General features: G+C 49.4%; 1 protein-coding gene across 1 annotated transcript; it reads right to left on the bottom strand.

Moving 5' to 3' along the window:
• Window positions 1-16,410: 16,410 nt before the first annotated feature.
• On the bottom strand, window positions 16,411-18,129 carry LOC121047576. Its single transcript, XM_040502916.1, has one exon. The coding sequence runs from the start codon at window positions 18,127-18,129 to the stop codon at window positions 16,411-16,413; it is 1,719 nt and encodes a 572-aa protein (XP_040358850.1).
• Window positions 18,130-18,552: the final 423 nt, after the last annotated feature.

The raw sequence follows: 18,552 nt of genomic DNA on the forward strand, positions 1-18,552 counted from the left end.
TGCCCTGTCAAATTCTACCGACGTTACGTAGATGACACTTTCGTTATTTTAAAAGAGGATCACGTCGATAACTTCCATGCAACCCTAAACAGCATTGAACCTTCCATACAGTTCACGCGAGAAGTTGAACAAAATAGCACGTTACCTTTTTTGGACGTAACTGTTTGCCGAAGTGACACCGGTCAGATTGAAACCACCGCGTATCGTAAACCTTGTGATACCGGTAATTTTTTTAGTTTCAATTCTCACCACCCTGTGGAACATAAGCGAGCTGTTGTAAAAACTTTAATTAGCCGCTCAGAACATTTCCCTTCAAATTCAGATTTACGAGCATCGGAAGTTCAGACTGTTATCGGATCCCTTTTGAAGCGCGGGTATTCACAAGGTTTTATTGAAAACACACGTAAACAGATGCAGCAGGGAAGAACAAAAGCGACTAATAATTACAAAGCAGGCGTGGTGACTATCCCTTATGTAAAAGGCGTCTCAGAATCTATTCGCCGGTCCCTCCTGCCAATAGGTATACGAACAACTTTCAAACCCCATATAAAATTACGTGACCTCATTTTGAAGCCAAAAGATCCAACCCCTCCTGAATCTCAAAGTTGTATTGTATACAAAGTGAACTGTCAGGACTGTGACAAGTGTTACATCGGAGAAACTGGTCGCAAACGGAGTACCCGCCTCAAAGAGCATAAAAGAGACGTGGAGAAGGCAACACATGCCACAAGATCAAAAACTGACCTGGTGGACCATTGTTGGACGACTGGTCACACTTTTGACCTTGCGAATGCTGTGACCGTGGCACGCGAACAACGGTGGGGCCCCAGAAGATTTCTGGAATCATGGTGTATTCGCAGTGACCCATCTGCCTGCAATTCTAACCGCGGCCCCCTCCCCGACGTGTACACCGACATCCTGAAATAACCTTTCATTTAACTTCCCATCCAGGACGGACGTAAAAAGAAGTTGAACTGAGTGCAGACGATGATAATGTCTCCCGTGAGCCATCGACGAAGAAGTCGGCAGAACCAGCGCTACGGATGAAGAGAAGGAAGAAGCGTTGGATTTCTGGCAGCTAGTCGGATGTTCCCAGGCCGCACTGATGATGTCTCCCGTGTAGAAGACGAAACGTCTGATAAATGTTGGTATTGTTATGCAAGTCGGAGGTATTTGTTTTCAATCATGAATCCCGGATTTTGGGGCATTTTTGCATTTGCTGGGAGCATATGACTACAAGCTTGTGTTTCGACCAGGAATCGACAACACCAACGAAGACGGGTTAAGCCGCCTTCCAGCACCAAGTGATGTCGACGAGCCAGTGCCACCAGGTAGCGTACTCCTCCTCGAGGCCGTCGAGTGCCCTCTACTGCAAGCAGCAGACATCGGAAAGCTGACAAAGCAAGACCCGACGCTGGCAAGAGTCAAGCAATGGGTACTCTCGGGTTGGCCACAAGAAACCCTGAGAGGATCTTTCGCGCCTTTTGAGGTGAGACGCTCAGAACTTTCCTTGCATCGATATTGTTTTCTGTGGGGAAATAGAGCGGTAATTCCCGAGCAAGCCGCAAGGAAGGTCCTACAATTGTTTCATGCCAAACACCCAGGAATGACAGCAATGTAAACGTCGGCCAGGGCGTACATTTGGTAGCCTAAAATAGATCAAGCAATCGAAGGCTTTGTGCGCCATTGCCAACAGTGTCAGGAAAACAGGCAGAGCGATCCTAAAGCACCTGTTCACTTTTGGATAAAACCAGAACAGCCCTGGAGCCGCCTGCCCGTAGATTTCGCTGGACCCGTTCGAGGTGAAAGTTTTCTCATTGTGGTGGACGCATTTTCTAACTGGACTGAAGTCGAGATTATGCCGTCCACGAAATCAGCTGCAGTGAATACGGCGCTGAGGAAACTATTCGCGACACATGGGTTGCCCGACGTAATTGTTTCGGACAACGGAACGGCCTTCAAAAGTGCAGAAATGAAAGAGTTCCTGAAAATTAATGCTCTCTGTTTCATCTACACAGCCCCGTACTACCCTGCGAGCAATGGCAGGGCAGAAAGAATGGTGAGGGAAGTCAAGTCTGCCTTAAAGACGCCAACTTAAGGCGACACACAGTGCAAGATTTCACGTTTTTTTTTATTTAAGCAGCACACGACACATCACTCGGACACCGGAATGACTCCGGGAGAGTTGATGATGGGCCGGAGGCTGCGGTCTCCGTTGGACAGACTGCATCCTGACCTCCACAGAGATCCAGGAGCGGATCAACCAAAGGCCAAGCGGTTCTACGTAGGTGACACCGTCTACGCCCGGAATTTAGTGACGGGACCACGATGGAAAGCAGCAGAGGTCGTTGCGGTGACAAGTCCAGTCTCCTACACGGTCCAGCTGGCCAATCGAGAAGTTTGTTGCCGTCATCGTGATCACCTCAGGAAGGCTTGGCTTGACTGGGATGACAACCTTGAAGCTGACTTTGACTACGACGTCAAGCTGCCACCAACGGCTGCGCCTGGACATGGAACACCACAAGCGTCTCCTGCCAGGCGAAACCCAGAAAGACCTGTTCCTCAGGTTGTGCCATCGCCAGCAGCTCAGCCGGAGCAGCCGCTCAGAAGATCAGCACGAGAGCGATTTCCAGTCATCCGTTACGGAACTGTCCCACCTGAGGAGGAAGGAATGTGATATAGTGATCATTGTTGCATAATACAACAATGCCGTGGTTGCATGACCGGCAGGCGTGACCGGCGCGTGAACTATGAGGTGCGCGAGCTGAGCCCGTGCTCCTGTGGTTCAATCATCGGCCGCCAGCCATGGTGGTTGAAGAACGCTTGTCTCCATTAAAGATGTACGTTGCCGTTATGACTCTGTTTGCATAAGCTATAACACCTGCCAACCCCGACCTGCAAAGAGCCATAACCCGCGGTCCATTACAAATACATCGTACAAAAAACAGCCTGTAGAAGCCATCCCGGGCGGATCTACAGGCGACTTGCCTCGATCGTTTTGATCAAACTTGGAACCACAGAATCTGTGGAGCTTGCGTTGTACTTATGTCGTGATTCGCTATGCTTGGTTACGGGGAGCCTTGGCTGTTTCCCATGCGTTGCGTTGCACACACGACACACGCTTGTGTTTTCTAACTACATCACAATACCCAAAACAATTTTTTTTTGCAGTTTATGAGCACACTTTGTGTTAAGAGCTTTTGTACTTTTTCATGCCAATGCCGGAAACTTAAATAAAACTCATTTCTTGTACATCAATTCGGAACATATTTCCACTCACGACACATTTGTTACGTTGAATAAAGGTTGCCTTTAAGCCTATCTGGTCAATAAGAAATTTTCACGTTATAACGCATGATTATGCGAGACTAGCGCCCATCTCAAACACTCTAATAAATACACTGTATTTCAGTTATTTTTGGCAGTAATTTGGTATCTTGCAAATACATTCGATCTAGAGTATTCACAACTCTAACTTAATCACATTTGTCAGTATCTTGTACGCAGTACCTCAAATAAATTTTTGTATTACGGGTGCACCAGAGCAGAGTGCAAAGTCGATGCGATTTCAAACTTGAAATGGAGACGACTGAACACTGAACAGGAAACAAGCCAGAACCAAAGATGCATACACAAAATTCTAACAAAAGAAGAAGTGGAAGAAAATGAGAATAGGCCACCAAAAAATATTTATTTATTTATACATTTATTTTGCTTTTCTTGTGTTTGACCCCGCTAGGAGGAGCATGTCAGTTACTAGGGAGTTGTAGTAGATCGTTTTCCTCCTCCGCTACGGTATCAGTAAAGAAAACGCCGCAGCTGCGCATGCGCGCCACCAGCCTTTTCTGCATGGTTCAAGGTCTTCTGGCGGATTACGGAGCGCTATCAGAGGGCTTAGCGGGCTGAGGAAACGGTCTACGAACACTCCCTACTTTCAGGAACTGTCTTCGGGGAACCGTGATAGCTCTACCCTTTCATGAGGGCAGAGATCGTAACGCCAAGGCAGGAAACAAGCAACGAGAAGATGAGCCCCTAAAATGCAAACAAAGAGGACTTTTAAACTTGTGAACGCATTTCTGAACGGGCGCCACGAGCTTAGTATATTTGGCGAAAACAATTAAGCAGTCCACAACCGCGAGAAAGAGAGTATAGTGCTTTTCCGTGCCCCCCCCCCCCCCCCCCCCCTACCTTTCTTTTTAAAGTTTAGTGCAGCGCTGGCGTTAACATACCTAACGAAGGCTCGGCGAGTTCCATGCCCAAGTAATACTAAACCTGAGCCCTCCTTGTTATTCAATTCGTCGTTCTGCGTATAAAAATTTATTTGACGTCAACTGCGGATATAGCGACTACGGCACTAAACGGTGCTTTATATCTTCGTAGAACCACCAGAAAATGGGATTTTTAGCGATGTGTCTAGGTAATACGACCTCTTTTAGCTCATTTGTCTTTTTTTAAATATCATCCTGTAACGTGCACCAGTGATCAGATAACTTCCTGTACCGCGCCTGCATGGAACAGAACTGCAATAATATTTGTGTTTGTTTTTGTTGCTTGAAAACTAAGCATTAGAGCGTGACTAAAGTGGAAACAAATTACGCATTCCGGAAGTATCTTGAAAAGTACTTGTATGGCTTTTCTAATTATTAGTAAGATATTTTGCAGCGAAAATAACTTGGGTAGTATATTTTAATTACACTTTGCAGCCGGTATGTACAAACTTTTTTTAAACACGTTGTCGCATATCTTGGTAAACAAAAGAAGTATCGCCATTTCCCATATCAAATATATCTACGAATATCTTGAGTAACTCCTTGAGGGAAAACCACACCGGGTGTTTTCTATTAGGGAATTATAAACAAAGTGTACTCCGCCCTTACAGAAGTTCTAAAATATTCATGCATGCTCCGCTATCCGTGTGTATATTTTTCATTCGAACAAATTAATTTAAATAGAAAGGAAGGGGCGTTATACTACAAGAGGGAAATAATGTAGGCAGTTAATCATCACGGTAAGTAAAAAAATAGGCAAAATTTTGTAAATAACTTTTTTCAATTTGGAAAAAAAAAAACGTATAGCTCGCAGCAGAATCCTGATGAGCGTCATCGAAAATCCCTTATGCAGTCACTTTTAGAGTGACTTCAAGTACGGGAGAAGCACGGATGTGCGCTACAGTTACTACTCGTGCAACAGGCGCAAGGCTGGCGGTTCGAAACCACAAATGACGACCTTGTCATGTTTTCTTTGGACCACCAGCCTTGTGCTTCCTCATCCTACCTCGGCGGGTGTTCAGCATGTTTGCCGCTGGTGGTGGTGAAGAGAAGGGGAGGGGGGGGGGGGGGGGTGGTGCCTAAAGTATGACGGTTGCGCAGGCCTTCCTTACTGAGTGCAGCGTTTCTATTATGTTTTTCAAACGTTAAAGCGGTCACGGCCCTGCGCCTCAAATATAAAAGGCCCCGCTCACACCTGTAACTCGCACAAGCTGTTCCGCATCTGCCGCATACCGTTCTTGTGGTATCGAACCATGGTTAAAAGCGCTAAAAAAAGACGTACACAAAAGAGGAAACAAACGCGGGCGCTACTCACAACTGTATTGGGAAAGGAAGATGGAAGTATATCTATATATATATATATCTGATACACTTATCGTCACCCAGGCTACTCATGCGTGAGATACGAGAGCATAAACCCGTTTACATATATTTATCGAAAAAACGAATCTCAGCATTATACAATGCTATTGACGTGTCGCTGACGCACTGGAATCCCCTCTTCTTGATAAAATATGCCTCTTGCAGTTCGCGCGCCCTTTGAATTCTGCTTCTACCCAGAATCTTGGTATCGCGGAAGCGTGGCTCACATTTAGCAGGCCCTACACTCTTCGAAAAAAGGGTATGGATAGTCCTCCCTTAGGGGGAGGAACGGTCTTGTAACCTATGTTCCTTTAGAAAGGGAGAAACTTTCGTTCCTGAAGCAGGGGAGCAAAGTTCCTCCGTCGCTTGCATCTCAATATGGAGGCCCCGAATCGTGCAAATCGAGCCCAATAAGGCTTGACGAGGACGCTACATCTCTTGTACAGGACGAGAGCAGCAGCAAATGAAAGCGTAACACGAGCTTTCCGCAAACTGTGTTTATTTCCGAAGACAGATTCCCCCCACAGGTACAGAAACTTGCGTTTCGAAAGCAGTTACTCAGTCTTCTCGACAGCACTGCGATGTTGAATGGAGACAACCGATACCCAGTTACTTCGCGCACTCTGCGTCTTACCTTTGGTGTTCCTCGAGTCACAATTCCTACGTCAACCGCACATCACAGAGAAGGGCAAACTCAATCCGCGAAACGAAAAGGCGCTCTCAAAAGAACAAATTCAAAGCCGCTGTTTATTGCGTAGCGTGAAAGAAGGTTAAATCGCTAGCCACCAGATAACGGGGTCAAGCAGGGTAATTGCAAGTAGCTAGGCTAGGTGGCGCTAGGTACCACCCAATTCATGTCCTACAAAAAATAATTTACTTCTCTCAGGCCACTACTGCGCTTGGGGATCCTCTACTATACACACATTACGCTTATTCAAGCATCAGGTGAGTATACATCGAGCGCATACACGACACACACAAATATCAGCACAACGGAACACCACACTAACCCGAACACTTCACCCGTGCTCTGCGTTTCCGTCTTTTATACTGGTCGTTTTGAACGTACGGAACTTTTCGGTGACTCCCTAACCAATAAAACATATTCCCAGTGTGTAGATTTTTTACCAGCAATGTCATACCTGTGAGAGTATTTTGAATGGCTCGGGGGATGAATCTCTTATTAAAAAGTAAACGCTCGATCATGCCGTAATTATTTGAAAGCCAATAAATCAAGCCGCTCCAATGCGGTTCGAAGTCATGAGTTTGTTTCCCCACACGGCACGTTGTAGCCTGTATTTCTATTGGTTTTTCTATTTGTGCTGTTCGCGCAAAGCTGCAATTGCCGCCTTGAATTAATTTCTGTAGAGCGGATATTCACTCAGCTGGAAGTGATGCTTCACGGGCTGAGAAATCGCTTTTCGATCAACTTGAATGCAGTCAAAGCCGCGACTTGCGGCAGGTGTTAAGTGTACGGAGTTACGCCGTGACGAGCCCGAAAACTTATAGCGCTCATCCCAGCCCGCCACGGAGGGCAGTTTCTCCAGGAACCGTAGTATATTTAAACAGCAAAATAAAGGGTAGCTTTTTGTTTTTTGGATTTTACCTACTATTGTATTTTAATGCCGAAATTCCATACTGTAAATATACGTACTTTCCGTCACGATTTCGTACTGTTCAGCCCTTGCCCCAGAGCGCAATCGCTCTCGGGGACGAGACAATTCCGACAGTCACATTGGCCACTGTACGATAGGAGCTTGTACTGTTCAGACCAGCGCTCCAACATAACTGTCCGCACGTTGATCGATTGCACCTAATCCCTCAAGTGGTATTAAACTTTTTAATGTAAAGCGGAATGTCAACCTGCGACACCCGCCCCCTCTGATCACGGCCCGACCAGCGGCATCAATGCCCAACAGTTTACGATCTCATCTTCTTGTTACACCACTGATACGCGAACACACGGTCACATCGGCGATAATTCCAGTCTTCTGTTCACAGCCCACAACACTGCCATCACGATGTTGCAGCTATGTTACTGACACGCTCAAACACAGAACAACGCTGAACGCCGGTTGCACTCGGCATCGGAAAACAGAACCGAACTCAGGGGGGAAGGCATCGAGGCAGCCGGCAGCAAAACCTGCCTGTCTTGGACGCAGTTCCTGCGGTTTCCATAACGTCGAAAACGTCGACAGAGTTCCACGTGGTTTCGCTACTGTAGTGACTGTAGTGCTGTAGCCAGCCGGGTGCAGCCGTAGCTTCCACCATGGTACGGCGAAACTAGCGCCGGAGGGCGCTGCGGCAGTCTCGCGAACTATGTCTGGGTTGTAAACTACTTGCAGATAGCGCCACGGCGCCACGAAAGCGAACGGCTATCATCATCATCAACGTGCTCACCCTTCTCCTTATCCTCTTCCCTTCCCTCCTCTCTTTTTTTTTTCTCTCCCTTTTTTCGACCGTTTTTTTTTTTTCTTTTATGTATGCGTGTGTTTTACCGTAGGAAACAGCGCGAAAATCAGACGACGACGAAGAAACACACGGGACGAGCGCTCGTCCCGTGTGTTTTTTCTTCATCCTCGTTTGTTTTTCGCACTGTTTCCTACGATGAATTTCCACCAACTCGCCCAACTATCCATTCTTTGGCGTGTGTTTATCGCGCGTGCGTGTACGATGATGGGTGATGATGCGTGTTGAGATTTGGCGTGCGGCGCGCGCTCGTGCGTCTGTGTTAAAGCATCGCTTTTTCACACTGTAAACACGGACGTCGCTTGATACGGACATCTGTGTTTGCTGTTTTTTTATCGATGCCTAACAACAAGCACGCGTGCACTGCACACAACCTCGCCAAGGAAACGTCATAAAACCGGAAGATTGAATAAGACGCATTTTATTGGAAGTCATTTCACGTTCTAAAAATGCCTAGCTATTTACAGAATTGAGAGAAAGTTTGCAGGAATATATAAACAATGAATAAGTCAGCTTTATGGCGAGATCAAGAGCATAGGTATACAAACATGTATCATGTGACATCATAGAGATATAATTGCGTTCACTGGCATCTCGCCATCTTTCAATTAGCATTTACATATTCTACATATTTACTTTATTACTACATACGTCTTAAACAAGAAGTTTTAACAAATAGCACATCTCATTTATTTAAGCTCTTACCCATGACATTCAATAAAACATTTACAATAAATTATAAATTACTTTTATACCCCATAATGCCGTACTAGTCATCACACGAAAAAGCATACTAAAACTCCAGTGCACAGCATTCGAATTCTTTTTTTATACAATGCATGAGCAACCTTAAAAGGACAATATACAATATGCAGGGAAGTATTGACAGGATTTTAAGTAACGAATATATGCACCAAGTTGCCACACAGCCAATAAAAAAAAACTCACACCTCGAGCAAGAAGCAAACAAGCCGTTCGCCGCAGAGACGACGTTCGCGGAGTTTGCTCAACGGCAGCAACTTGAACTCTGGGCAATTTGCATAGCCGATCTATTTACAGGCTCTATTTGAAAAAGTAAGCGGAAAAGAAGAAAAATCGCACACATAACTTAACGCGTTCACTTCTTTCAGTATATAGCGCGTACGAAGTTTGTAGTCTCACCTGTCGTCCTTCGCAAAACGAAAAAAAAAAAACTGCAGTCAGCGGATTTTGTCGTATGCTGGCACCACTTTGCTGCACAGTAATATCCATAGACAGCAGCAATCCCGGCGAACTGAAAGCTGAAAGAACCATCTAACGCGCAGACCCCCACCACCGAAGGTTTCGGTTGCGCTCGAGCGTTACGCGCACACCGCACGCCACTCGCCCGCACGCGCTTCGAAAGGTCAAACAAAAATAACGGTCGATAAAGGTGTATCCACACGACGGACCGGGCCGCGGACCGATTGATCACGTGATGCGCGGCCCGCGGGCCGCCCGGCTGCAATGAGCATCCACACGGCGGACCAAAAGAGCAGACGACAGAGTGAACGGGCCGGTCTAACCCTCGACCTCAAAGTTCCGCCAAACGCATGCAGCGAGCTGCTTTGAGGCTATTTGTAAGGAGCCAAGATGGAGGTTGAACGAAAGAGACGTTTGGCTAAAGTGAACTAGAGGAGGGGTAGTGAGATCAGGTGCGGAGGCGCGCCACGCATTGCTGTGAAACGACGCGTGTGGAATGGTCCCGGATGTACGCGGTGGCGCTGCGGACGTAGTGCCTGTAGGGGCTGTAGGATCCGACCGCTTCCGAGCGTTCCGAAGGCCCTGGCCGAGGACAGTTGGCTTGCGTTTTTGGCAGCTCGAAGTGGCCCCCATTTTGAACCGCTCTTAACCCCGTGTTACCCGTGTCTGCTGCCGTTTCTGGTTATTAAAGTGCCATGCCGAATCGACGTCGACAACGCCACTGCTTCGCTCCGGGGTGCCAGAGGGGCTATCGGAACTTGCATCGCCAGGATAAGCTCCTGGACGAAACGTGTTCGGTGTGTGAGCTTCATTTCGACCGATCGTTTGTTACGCCAGACATCGTTCACATTATAAACGATGAAGAAGTGCGCATTCCGCGTGGATAGCCGCAGCTCTTGCCGGGCGTTGTACCGACAATGCTTCCGAATGCTCCGAGCTACCGATCAAAGAAAGCGTCGCAGCCAAGGCCCACGAGAAAACGAAAAAACGCCGATGCTTCCTCAGTTGGCGGTAAAAAAGGCCACGCACAGCCTCTCCAACTGCCTGCAACAGCACTGGCAGCACCACACCGGCTGCAGCCGATACCGGGGAGTTTGATGAAGCCTGTATGCCCGAAGAATACTCCGCGCTTCGTGTCCCCTCCGAGTACTGTAGCCGTCACCGAGTTCCGAGCCTTAATGGTTTCGTGTATTGCAAACTTAAAATGTGTGACAATGAAGTTTTATTCGAGAGAGTAGTGATTTTTTCACGAGACAGCATGTCTGGTGTAGTATACGCTGTTCATCTTTGTGGCCGCATGGCTGAAGGCGGACGCGTCGTCAGCTGCGAGGAAGCGGAGGTTCTTCTCCGAAACGCCGACTCCTATCGTATCTGTGGAGGTGCGGTGCCGACGAAAAATAGGTCCCGCGAACAATTCCGGTAAAATGTAAACACATTGGAACCTATAGTAAGAACCCACCGCGCAGCGAAAATTAGAACCCGCGAATTATTTCGAAACATCAGCTTCGACCTAAATCGCGAAATATTGAGCCCGCGAAAAATACGTCGTTTACAGTATTGTGTTTTTGCTCAGTTTAACCAATAAAAAGTGTATTCATGTATAAATAACAGGATTTGCTGTCACACGAGTTCCTTTTGTCCAGTAGTATTTACTCAACAGGTTTCTTTGAAATTGGCTTAACGAGACACATGATGGTGAATCAATAAAGGAGATTAAACCCTGGGGCTAGCTTTGCACGGTTTCAATACTAGGTATAAAAGGAATGCCCTGTTAACGATTGCATGCCATATTTGAGGCTTGAGCCGTGATTGCTTAAATGTCTAGGAAACATCAATATGATCCTGTCTCAATATTACAACTAGCCATTTATGCGCGTGAGTGAAGGAATCCTTGATCAATAAATAGCTTGACCCTGTTTCTAATGAGAGACCCGTAAAAACCCACCCGCCCTTCAAAAAAAGATTGCGCGAACATTTTGGTTTTGAAACGCCGCCCGCGAAATTAAACTGGCGGTTCTCGCCTTCCACGTCGCGCATTTCCGCCTCGTACCCCGCGCATTAAAGCGAACACGGCCAGACTAATTGCGTCAATTTTGTGTCGCGTATTTCTTGTATGGGGTTCGGACCTAAAACGGAAAACATTTCGAGCCGAAACGCTCCAACAAAGATCGCGCAGCAAATGCAAAGCGAGCCGCCCTGGCCACCCGTTTCATCCAGCCTAGAGCCACTAATCAAGCCCATGCATTCGCGACGCCCTCTCGTGCCGTGGACACGAAGTGCGGCCGCCGTCAGCGCGCTCTGACCTCACTACCCCTCCTCTAGTTCACTTTAGTTTGGCCGCGGTGGCCCTGGCGTTGACTATTGAGGACGAGGAGGACTTAAGTGAAGCGGAAAAGGCATGAGGACATCTTTAGATGATTATTTGAGTAGTCGTCGCGACTATTGTCCCGCAGAGCGGGGAATTGCTCCACGAGCGCGATGAAGTAAAAAGTTGCATCGCCGCACCATGCCGCCATCGTCGCACAACAAAAGGTTCGGCTTCTTCGTCTTCAACAGTTGGCGTCAATAGAAAACGACTTTGGATTTGGATTTCAATCCAAACAACAAAAGTCAGTTTGTTGCCAGACTTAGCACTTCAATTATACTAAAAACGCCGCGGTCCGCCGCCAAGGTCCGGGCGAGAAAAGTTGCTGGCATTTCTCAGAAGCACGGGCCGCGGACCACCGGCGGACCTCGAAAACCGGTGACGTAAGATCACGTGATGCGCGGCCCGCGGACCAAAAGAGCAATTTGGTCCGTCGTGTGGATACACCTTAACGGATCTCTCCCTGAACGCCCATGATTGGCTGAAAGCGCGCAGACTGATATTATATGGTGGCGAGATAACCTATGCGACACGACGCTCAAAACTGCGGCGGTATGACTGAGAACCAGGTCTGGGTTGGAACGAATGAATGAATGAACAAAGACTTATGGGTAGACGTACGGAAGCTTCATGTGGCGACACACTTTGGCCACCCGTGGAACCTCAGAGCTGCATACGGCTGCTGTAGCTCCGTGCCGCGCGAGTCCCGCAATCCGGAGACGGCCATCCCCCAGTGTACGTGGCGCTGCTGGCACTGCTCCGGAACTTCGCTGTTTCTAGCGGTTTCGTTTGGTCGTTTGATAAAATTAGTGATAAAAACGTCAATGAAACCGAAGTGTTCTGCACGTTTAGACTAGAAGACGGGATTACAGGCGGCCTTCGCTGCCGCTGAAGCTCAATCAACTCAACAGCTATTTATTAAACAACGTGCGCGACCTGCTCGAAGAACGAAACCGAAAGACGATGAGTCGGGAGGGCGAAAGCTTTCTCCCGTCTGCCTGGAGAAGGAAGAAGAGAAGAATACAACTTTATTGTCCCAGCACTGTCAGTGGGGTGACGGGTGCAGCCGTCTCATCCACCGCAGTCCTAGAAGACGGCCGAGATCTCCTGGACCTCGGCGGCTTCTTCGGCTAGCCGGGTGGCCCAGACCTGATCTTGTGGGTCTGAGCTGAGTAGTAGGGCCTCCCAATGCTCGCGGTTTTGGATTTTGCGGCCATCAATGGTCGGTGCCGCCCGAGAGCATGCCCATAAGATATGTGGCAGATCCGCCTTATTCTTACAGAATTTACACTTATTTTTAAACTGTCCCGGGTAGAACCGGCTACAGGCCACTGGGTTCGGGTACATGTTGGTTTGGAGAAGGCGCCAGGCCACTGCCTGCTTCTTAGTTAGTTCAGATTGAGCCGGTGGGTACCGGGCCCGTCCCAGTCGATAGTGATTCGTAATATCTCGATAGGTAAACATGCGGTCTCCTCGCGTTCCCGGTTGGGCGGGCTCACTGGCCCGGCGTGTAAGACCTCGAGCTACTGTGTGAGCCGCCTCGTTGCCTGGAAGCGAGGAGTGCGCGGGTGCCCAAATAATTTGGATCGTCCCGCGTTGCCGCTGTTGGTGATGGTCACCGTACGTTCTTAAAATTTTGAGCGCCTCTGACGAGACGCGCCCCTTCGCGAAATTTTGGATGGCGATCTTCGAGTCGCTTATAATAATTTTAGCTTTGGTGGAGGCCACCGCTAGTGCGATGGCCGCCTCCTCCGCTGTCTCGGGGTTGTCCGTCGCCACGGTCCCGCTTACGAGGGGCTCCCCGTCCGCGCCCACCGCTACGACGGACATGCCCTTGAAATTTCGATATTCTGCGGCATCTACATAAACAACGTCCTCGGCGTCTTGGTATATTCGTTCCATGTTGCGAGCCCTTGCCTCCCGTCTCTCCTTATGGTATTCCGGGTGCATGTTCTTGGGCAGCGGAGGGATTTTGAGGTCCCTCCTGATACTCTTTGGTATGTCTCCCTTAGCTCCGTTTTGTGATTCATAGTGGATGTCAAGTTTCTTCAGAATGTGCCGCCCCGTGGGGCTCTGCGTCAGTCTGTCATATTGTGCAATGGTGTGCGCTTCTACGAGTTCATCTAAAGTGTTATGTAGCCCTAACTCTAAGAGCTTGTTGTTGGGTGTTGTGATGGGGACGCCAATTGCTTGCTTGTAAGCCCTCCGTATCAGTCCTTCCATTTTGCGCTTTTCAGCGACCCCGAATACTAGATACGGCGCCACATAGACGACTCGGCTAATGATGAAGGCCTGCACTAAGCGAATTAGGCCGGCCTCCCTCATGCCGTAACGCCTATTGGCAATTCTTTTGATCAGCCTAATTGTTTGTTGTGTGCTATTTTCCAGCGCCTTTAGTGTTTCGTTGTTTCTGCCCTCCGCATGCACCCGGAGTCCTAGCACCTTGATTTGATCCACGATGGGGATCGCATCCCCGTTCGCTTTTATAGTAATGCTTGGTGCCCCTCCGTACTGTTTTCTAGTGGTGGGATACACCAACAGGAGCTCTGATTTCTGCGGCGAGCAACTGAGCCCCCTTTCCGTCGCGTAGTCATCGACTGCCTCCGCTGCTCGCTGTAGCGTTTCTTCTATCTGAGCCTCACCGCCGCTTGTCACCCATAGGGTAACATCGTCAGCGTAGAGACTGTGGTTGAGGCCCTTGATATTATCTAGGATTTTCGGCAAGCCGATCATTGCTACGTTGAACAGAAAGGGAGACAGGACCGAACCCTGCGGTGTACCCCTGCTGCCTAGCTCTATTTCTTCGGATTTTATGTCTCCTATCGAGAGTTTGGCCGTGCGGCTCGAGAGAAAGTCCCGAACGTAGGTGTAGGCTTTGCGGCCTACCCCCAGGTCCCGAAGGTTCTCAAGAACCGCCTTGTGTGTAACGTTGTCGAAGGCCTTGGTGAGGTCCAAGCCCAGGATGGCTTTCAGCCCTGCTGTCCTGCCCCGGGCGTCGAGTATTTGGTGTTTGATTTGGAGCATTACGTCCTGCGTCGAGAGATGCGGTCTGAACCCAATCATAGTGTGTGGATACAGTCCCCGGTCTTCCATGTGGTTGTTTAGTCTCGTGAGAACGACGTGCTCCATCAGTTTCCCCACGCAGGAAGTCAGGGAAATGGGCCGGAGGTTCTCGATCTGTAGTTTCTTGCCGGGTTTGGGGATCATGACCACTTGCGCAGTCTTCCACTGCTGCGGTATTTCACCCCGCTCCCAGCGATCGTTCATGTATCTCGTAATTGCTTCAATCGATTCGTCGTTCAGGTTTCTGTGTCTTGTTGGTGATGCTATCTGGGCCCGGCGCTGACTTTGTGCGTAGTCGGAGTATCTCAGCCCTCACCTCGGCCTCTGTGATCTTCTCGTCTAGCGTGGGGTTGTCTTTACCCGTGTAGTCTTCTTGAGTTTCCCTCGTTGTAGTGCCTATGTACCTGTTCTGCATCTCGTGTAAGCGTTCCTCGTCTGTACCGTTGTACGTGTGCGTGATCTTGTTGAGATTCTGCCTCTGTAACGTCTTGCTACACTCGGGGTCTAAGAGACAGCGAAGTAGGTTCCACGCCTTACGCAGCCCGAGTTGGCCCTCCATGCTGCTGCATGTGGACTCCCATTGTTGACGAGCCAGGCGGTTGGCATGGTCCTCGATGTCTCTGTCGAGCCTTGCTATTCTCCTCCGCAGGTTTCGATTCAGCCTCTGGCCTCTCCACTTTTCCTGTAGGCTGTCACGAGCCTCCCACAGATGGAGGAGTTTGCTGTCGGCTGTTTCTAGTCCAGCTTCCTCAGGGATCTCTTTCGTGGCCTGTTTGACAGCTCTGTGTAGCTGCGCTGTCCATCGCTCTATGTCTGTAATTGTAGTAGCGTATGTGGTACTGTTTCGTGCTTCTTCGTGTTCGTCTTCGTGATCGCTTTCGCGCTCGCTCCCTTGTATCTGTCTGAAAGTGCCCCATTCTACCATTGTGAGTTTTCTGCCCCGTTTCTTTGTTGGTCCTGTATTGAGTGTCGTAGCAATAATAAAGTGATCGCTGCCCAGGTCCTTCTGCGTGTTGACCCACTTAGGGTCCGGTGCGTTCTTTGTGAAAGTGAGGTCCGGTGTCGTGTCTATGCTCACGCTGTTACCCGTGCGCGTGGGCTGTTGGGGATCGGTGACAAGGGTTAGTCCAACGTGCTGCGCGTCCGCCCAAAGGCTCCGTCCTTTGACGGAGCCCCTTCGGTAGCCCCATGCGGGGTGCGGCGCGTTAAAGTCCCCAACGACCACCACCGTGTTTCTCTTGGCAATATCTAGTGTTTTGCGAAGCAGGGGCCCGAACCGGTGTCGCTGTTTTGAAGAGCTGTATAGATTTAGGACAAAGAGGCTGCCTTCCTTTTTACTTGATGGTATTATTTCTAAGAGGACGTGCTCAACGTTTGTTACCGTGGTTTCGTGCTGTATCACCGCTAAGTTTCTCCTTACCAGGGTTACAACTAGCGTTTCGCTTTTGCCTCCGTCAGAGGCTGCGGCATATGATTTGTACCCTGTTAATTTTGCAAGTCCCATCGTCTCCTGCAAGGCGATGACATCTGGCGCCTCCTCCTTTTTATCGTTACTGTAAGAATTTTGGAGGAACTGCTGAAGGTTTCCACGTTTCCGGCGAAACCCGCGGCAGTTCCACTGCCAAATTGTGTACTCTGTATTTTTGCTGTTCGGGGCTATATCTAGTTGCTATGTGCTGGTCCTCCTGTGGCCTTGCTGTTGTCACTGCTACTCTCCGCGGCAACGGGCCTTTGGTAAGGTTTTGTGCTCTTAATTGGTCCCGCCGCTGCGGGACGGCTCTCCGCGAGTGTACTTTCGATGGCTGTAGTTCTAAGTTCAATTCTGTCCATGCGCTGTCCGAGTAGCTCTATCTTTGAGTTAAGTGCATCGAATTGCGCTTTTACGAGCTCCGTTAGACTTTCGAGTAGTTCGTCTCTTGGTTGTGGGTTTTCCTCGGCTTTCCGCTTTTGCGGCGGTGCCGTCACCACCGGGCCTTCCGCAGCAACCGAGGCTATTTGCGCATGTGGGAGGGGGGGCGGTGTTGGTGTCCTCCCGCTGGTAATTGACGGTGTGCGGCTCCTGCCTTTTAATTTCTCTGTCTTTAATTGAGCGATTTCTGCTTTAAGATTCCTGTTCTCTCGTAACACCTGATTCAACACGGACTGAATTTGGGCTAGCTGTAGTTCTAGGGCGGATCTGCCACTGTCCTTATGTTGAGGCTTAGGGGGCAGGGAGACCCTATCTCCCCAGCTCACCTGTTGTTGTTGGTCTGGCTGCGGGCCTGGTCCCGGCTGCTGTTGTTGGTGGTTCTGCCGTGGCTGTGGTGGCGGAAGTCGCTTTTTCGAAGTTTGTCGGACTCTTGGGGTCGACCTAGATCTTGACCGGGAACGGCCTGCTCTGGGTCGGGAGCGGGAGCGAGAGCGGTGGTTGGTGTCTATGGGCGGGAAATCACCTGGTTGAGGGAGTGATTGCTGTGCCATGCGTTGTTCCCAGAGGCGTTTCCGGATGACGTATGGCGTTTTGTATTTGGCCGTGCACCCTTTGTCCGCCGTGGGGTGGGGTCCACCGCACAGCGTGCACTTCGGGGTGCACTGATGGTCTTGTTCAGGATTGCGGGCGCCGCAGCCCCTGCAGATCTTGTTGTTGGGGAATGGACAAACGTCCATGCGGTGCCCGAGACGGCCACAGTGGTAACATATGTCGATTTGCTTTCGGTACAAGCAGCAGGGGATCAGTGTTGCGCCGTATCGGACCAAGTGCGGAACACTGGGTCCGTCGAAGGCGATTACGATGGTCGTGGTGGAACCGATGCGCTTGGCGGCCAGGGCTAATGGATTGCGGGCATTTATGATGTTCGCGTCGATTTCCTGGGCGCTATCGGTGAGGGGAATACCTCGGATAACTCCCTTGGTAGTGTTGTCCGGGGCTGCCTCGTATGCGTTGACTTCGTGGGTGACACCATTGACGTGAATAGATTTCATGCGCACGTACCTGTCAGCATTGTGCGGTCGGGGCGTGCTGATCACGACGATGTTTTGTTGAACGTTCGGGCAGATCGTGTCGTCTTGGCTTTCTTCCGGGCTAAGTTGTGTTGCTTGGAAAATAGCTGCAGTCACTGTGGGGCTGCCGACTTTGGGGATATTTAGCGCCCCTTTAGGTCTCACAATGATCTTAATTTCGTTCTTGGGCAATTGGGGCATACGTCCGGCCTTGAGGACTTGAGATTTAACGTTCTTCCTGGTTTTAGAGCGAGAGCGGGAGTCTTGCGATTGGGGCGGGTCGTCGTGAGATGAGTTTTGGCCAGGTTTCTTGTCGGGACGGCGGGAACGGGCGGTGCGCCAGCCCATTTCGGCGGTCACCTCTTCTGGTGTGATGTCCTCACCGATTACTTGAACTTCCATTTTCCGTTGGTTGAGTTAGGAGCCTGCACGTCGATGAGGAGCGCGCGAAGAAACGCGCCACTTGGCCGTACACAGTACCGAGAAAATCCAGCCCTGGAGAAGGAGAAAAACTTTCCGTTCCTGCCCTTTTCTCGTGTCCGCTTGGGCAACCTCCGGACACAGAGCGAGTTGCGCGGCTGGAACACGGATGGCGCCACCATAGAGGTGTACAGCAGCGCTCGCGTGGTCGGAGGTGCCCATTACTAAAAACTAAACAAAACAATAATGAATCAAACCTCATTCAACTTTAGTTATGACTGCATATTATTTTACTAAATACAAATTGCGTATTCTTAAAAATATTATACATTTTTTTAAAAGTTCATGTCAACATCACACTCTCTAAATTTTGCTTTTTTTCTGTTTTTTGCGTGTCTAAAACGA

The sequence above is a fragment of the Ixodes scapularis genome, unplaced genomic scaffold (genome assembly GCF_016920785.2).
Source record: "Ixodes scapularis isolate PalLabHiFi unplaced genomic scaffold, ASM1692078v2 PGA_scaffold6__148_contigs__length_123643588, whole genome shotgun sequence".
NCBI lineage: Eukaryota > Metazoa > Arthropoda > Arachnida > Ixodida > Ixodidae > Ixodes > Ixodes scapularis.

Bases quoted from the DNA above. Each gene is read 5' to 3' on its own strand.
- LOC121047576 (XM_040502916.1), bottom strand. From the start codon at position 18,129: ATGGAAGTTCAAGTAATCGGTGAGGACATCACACCAGAAGAGGTGACC.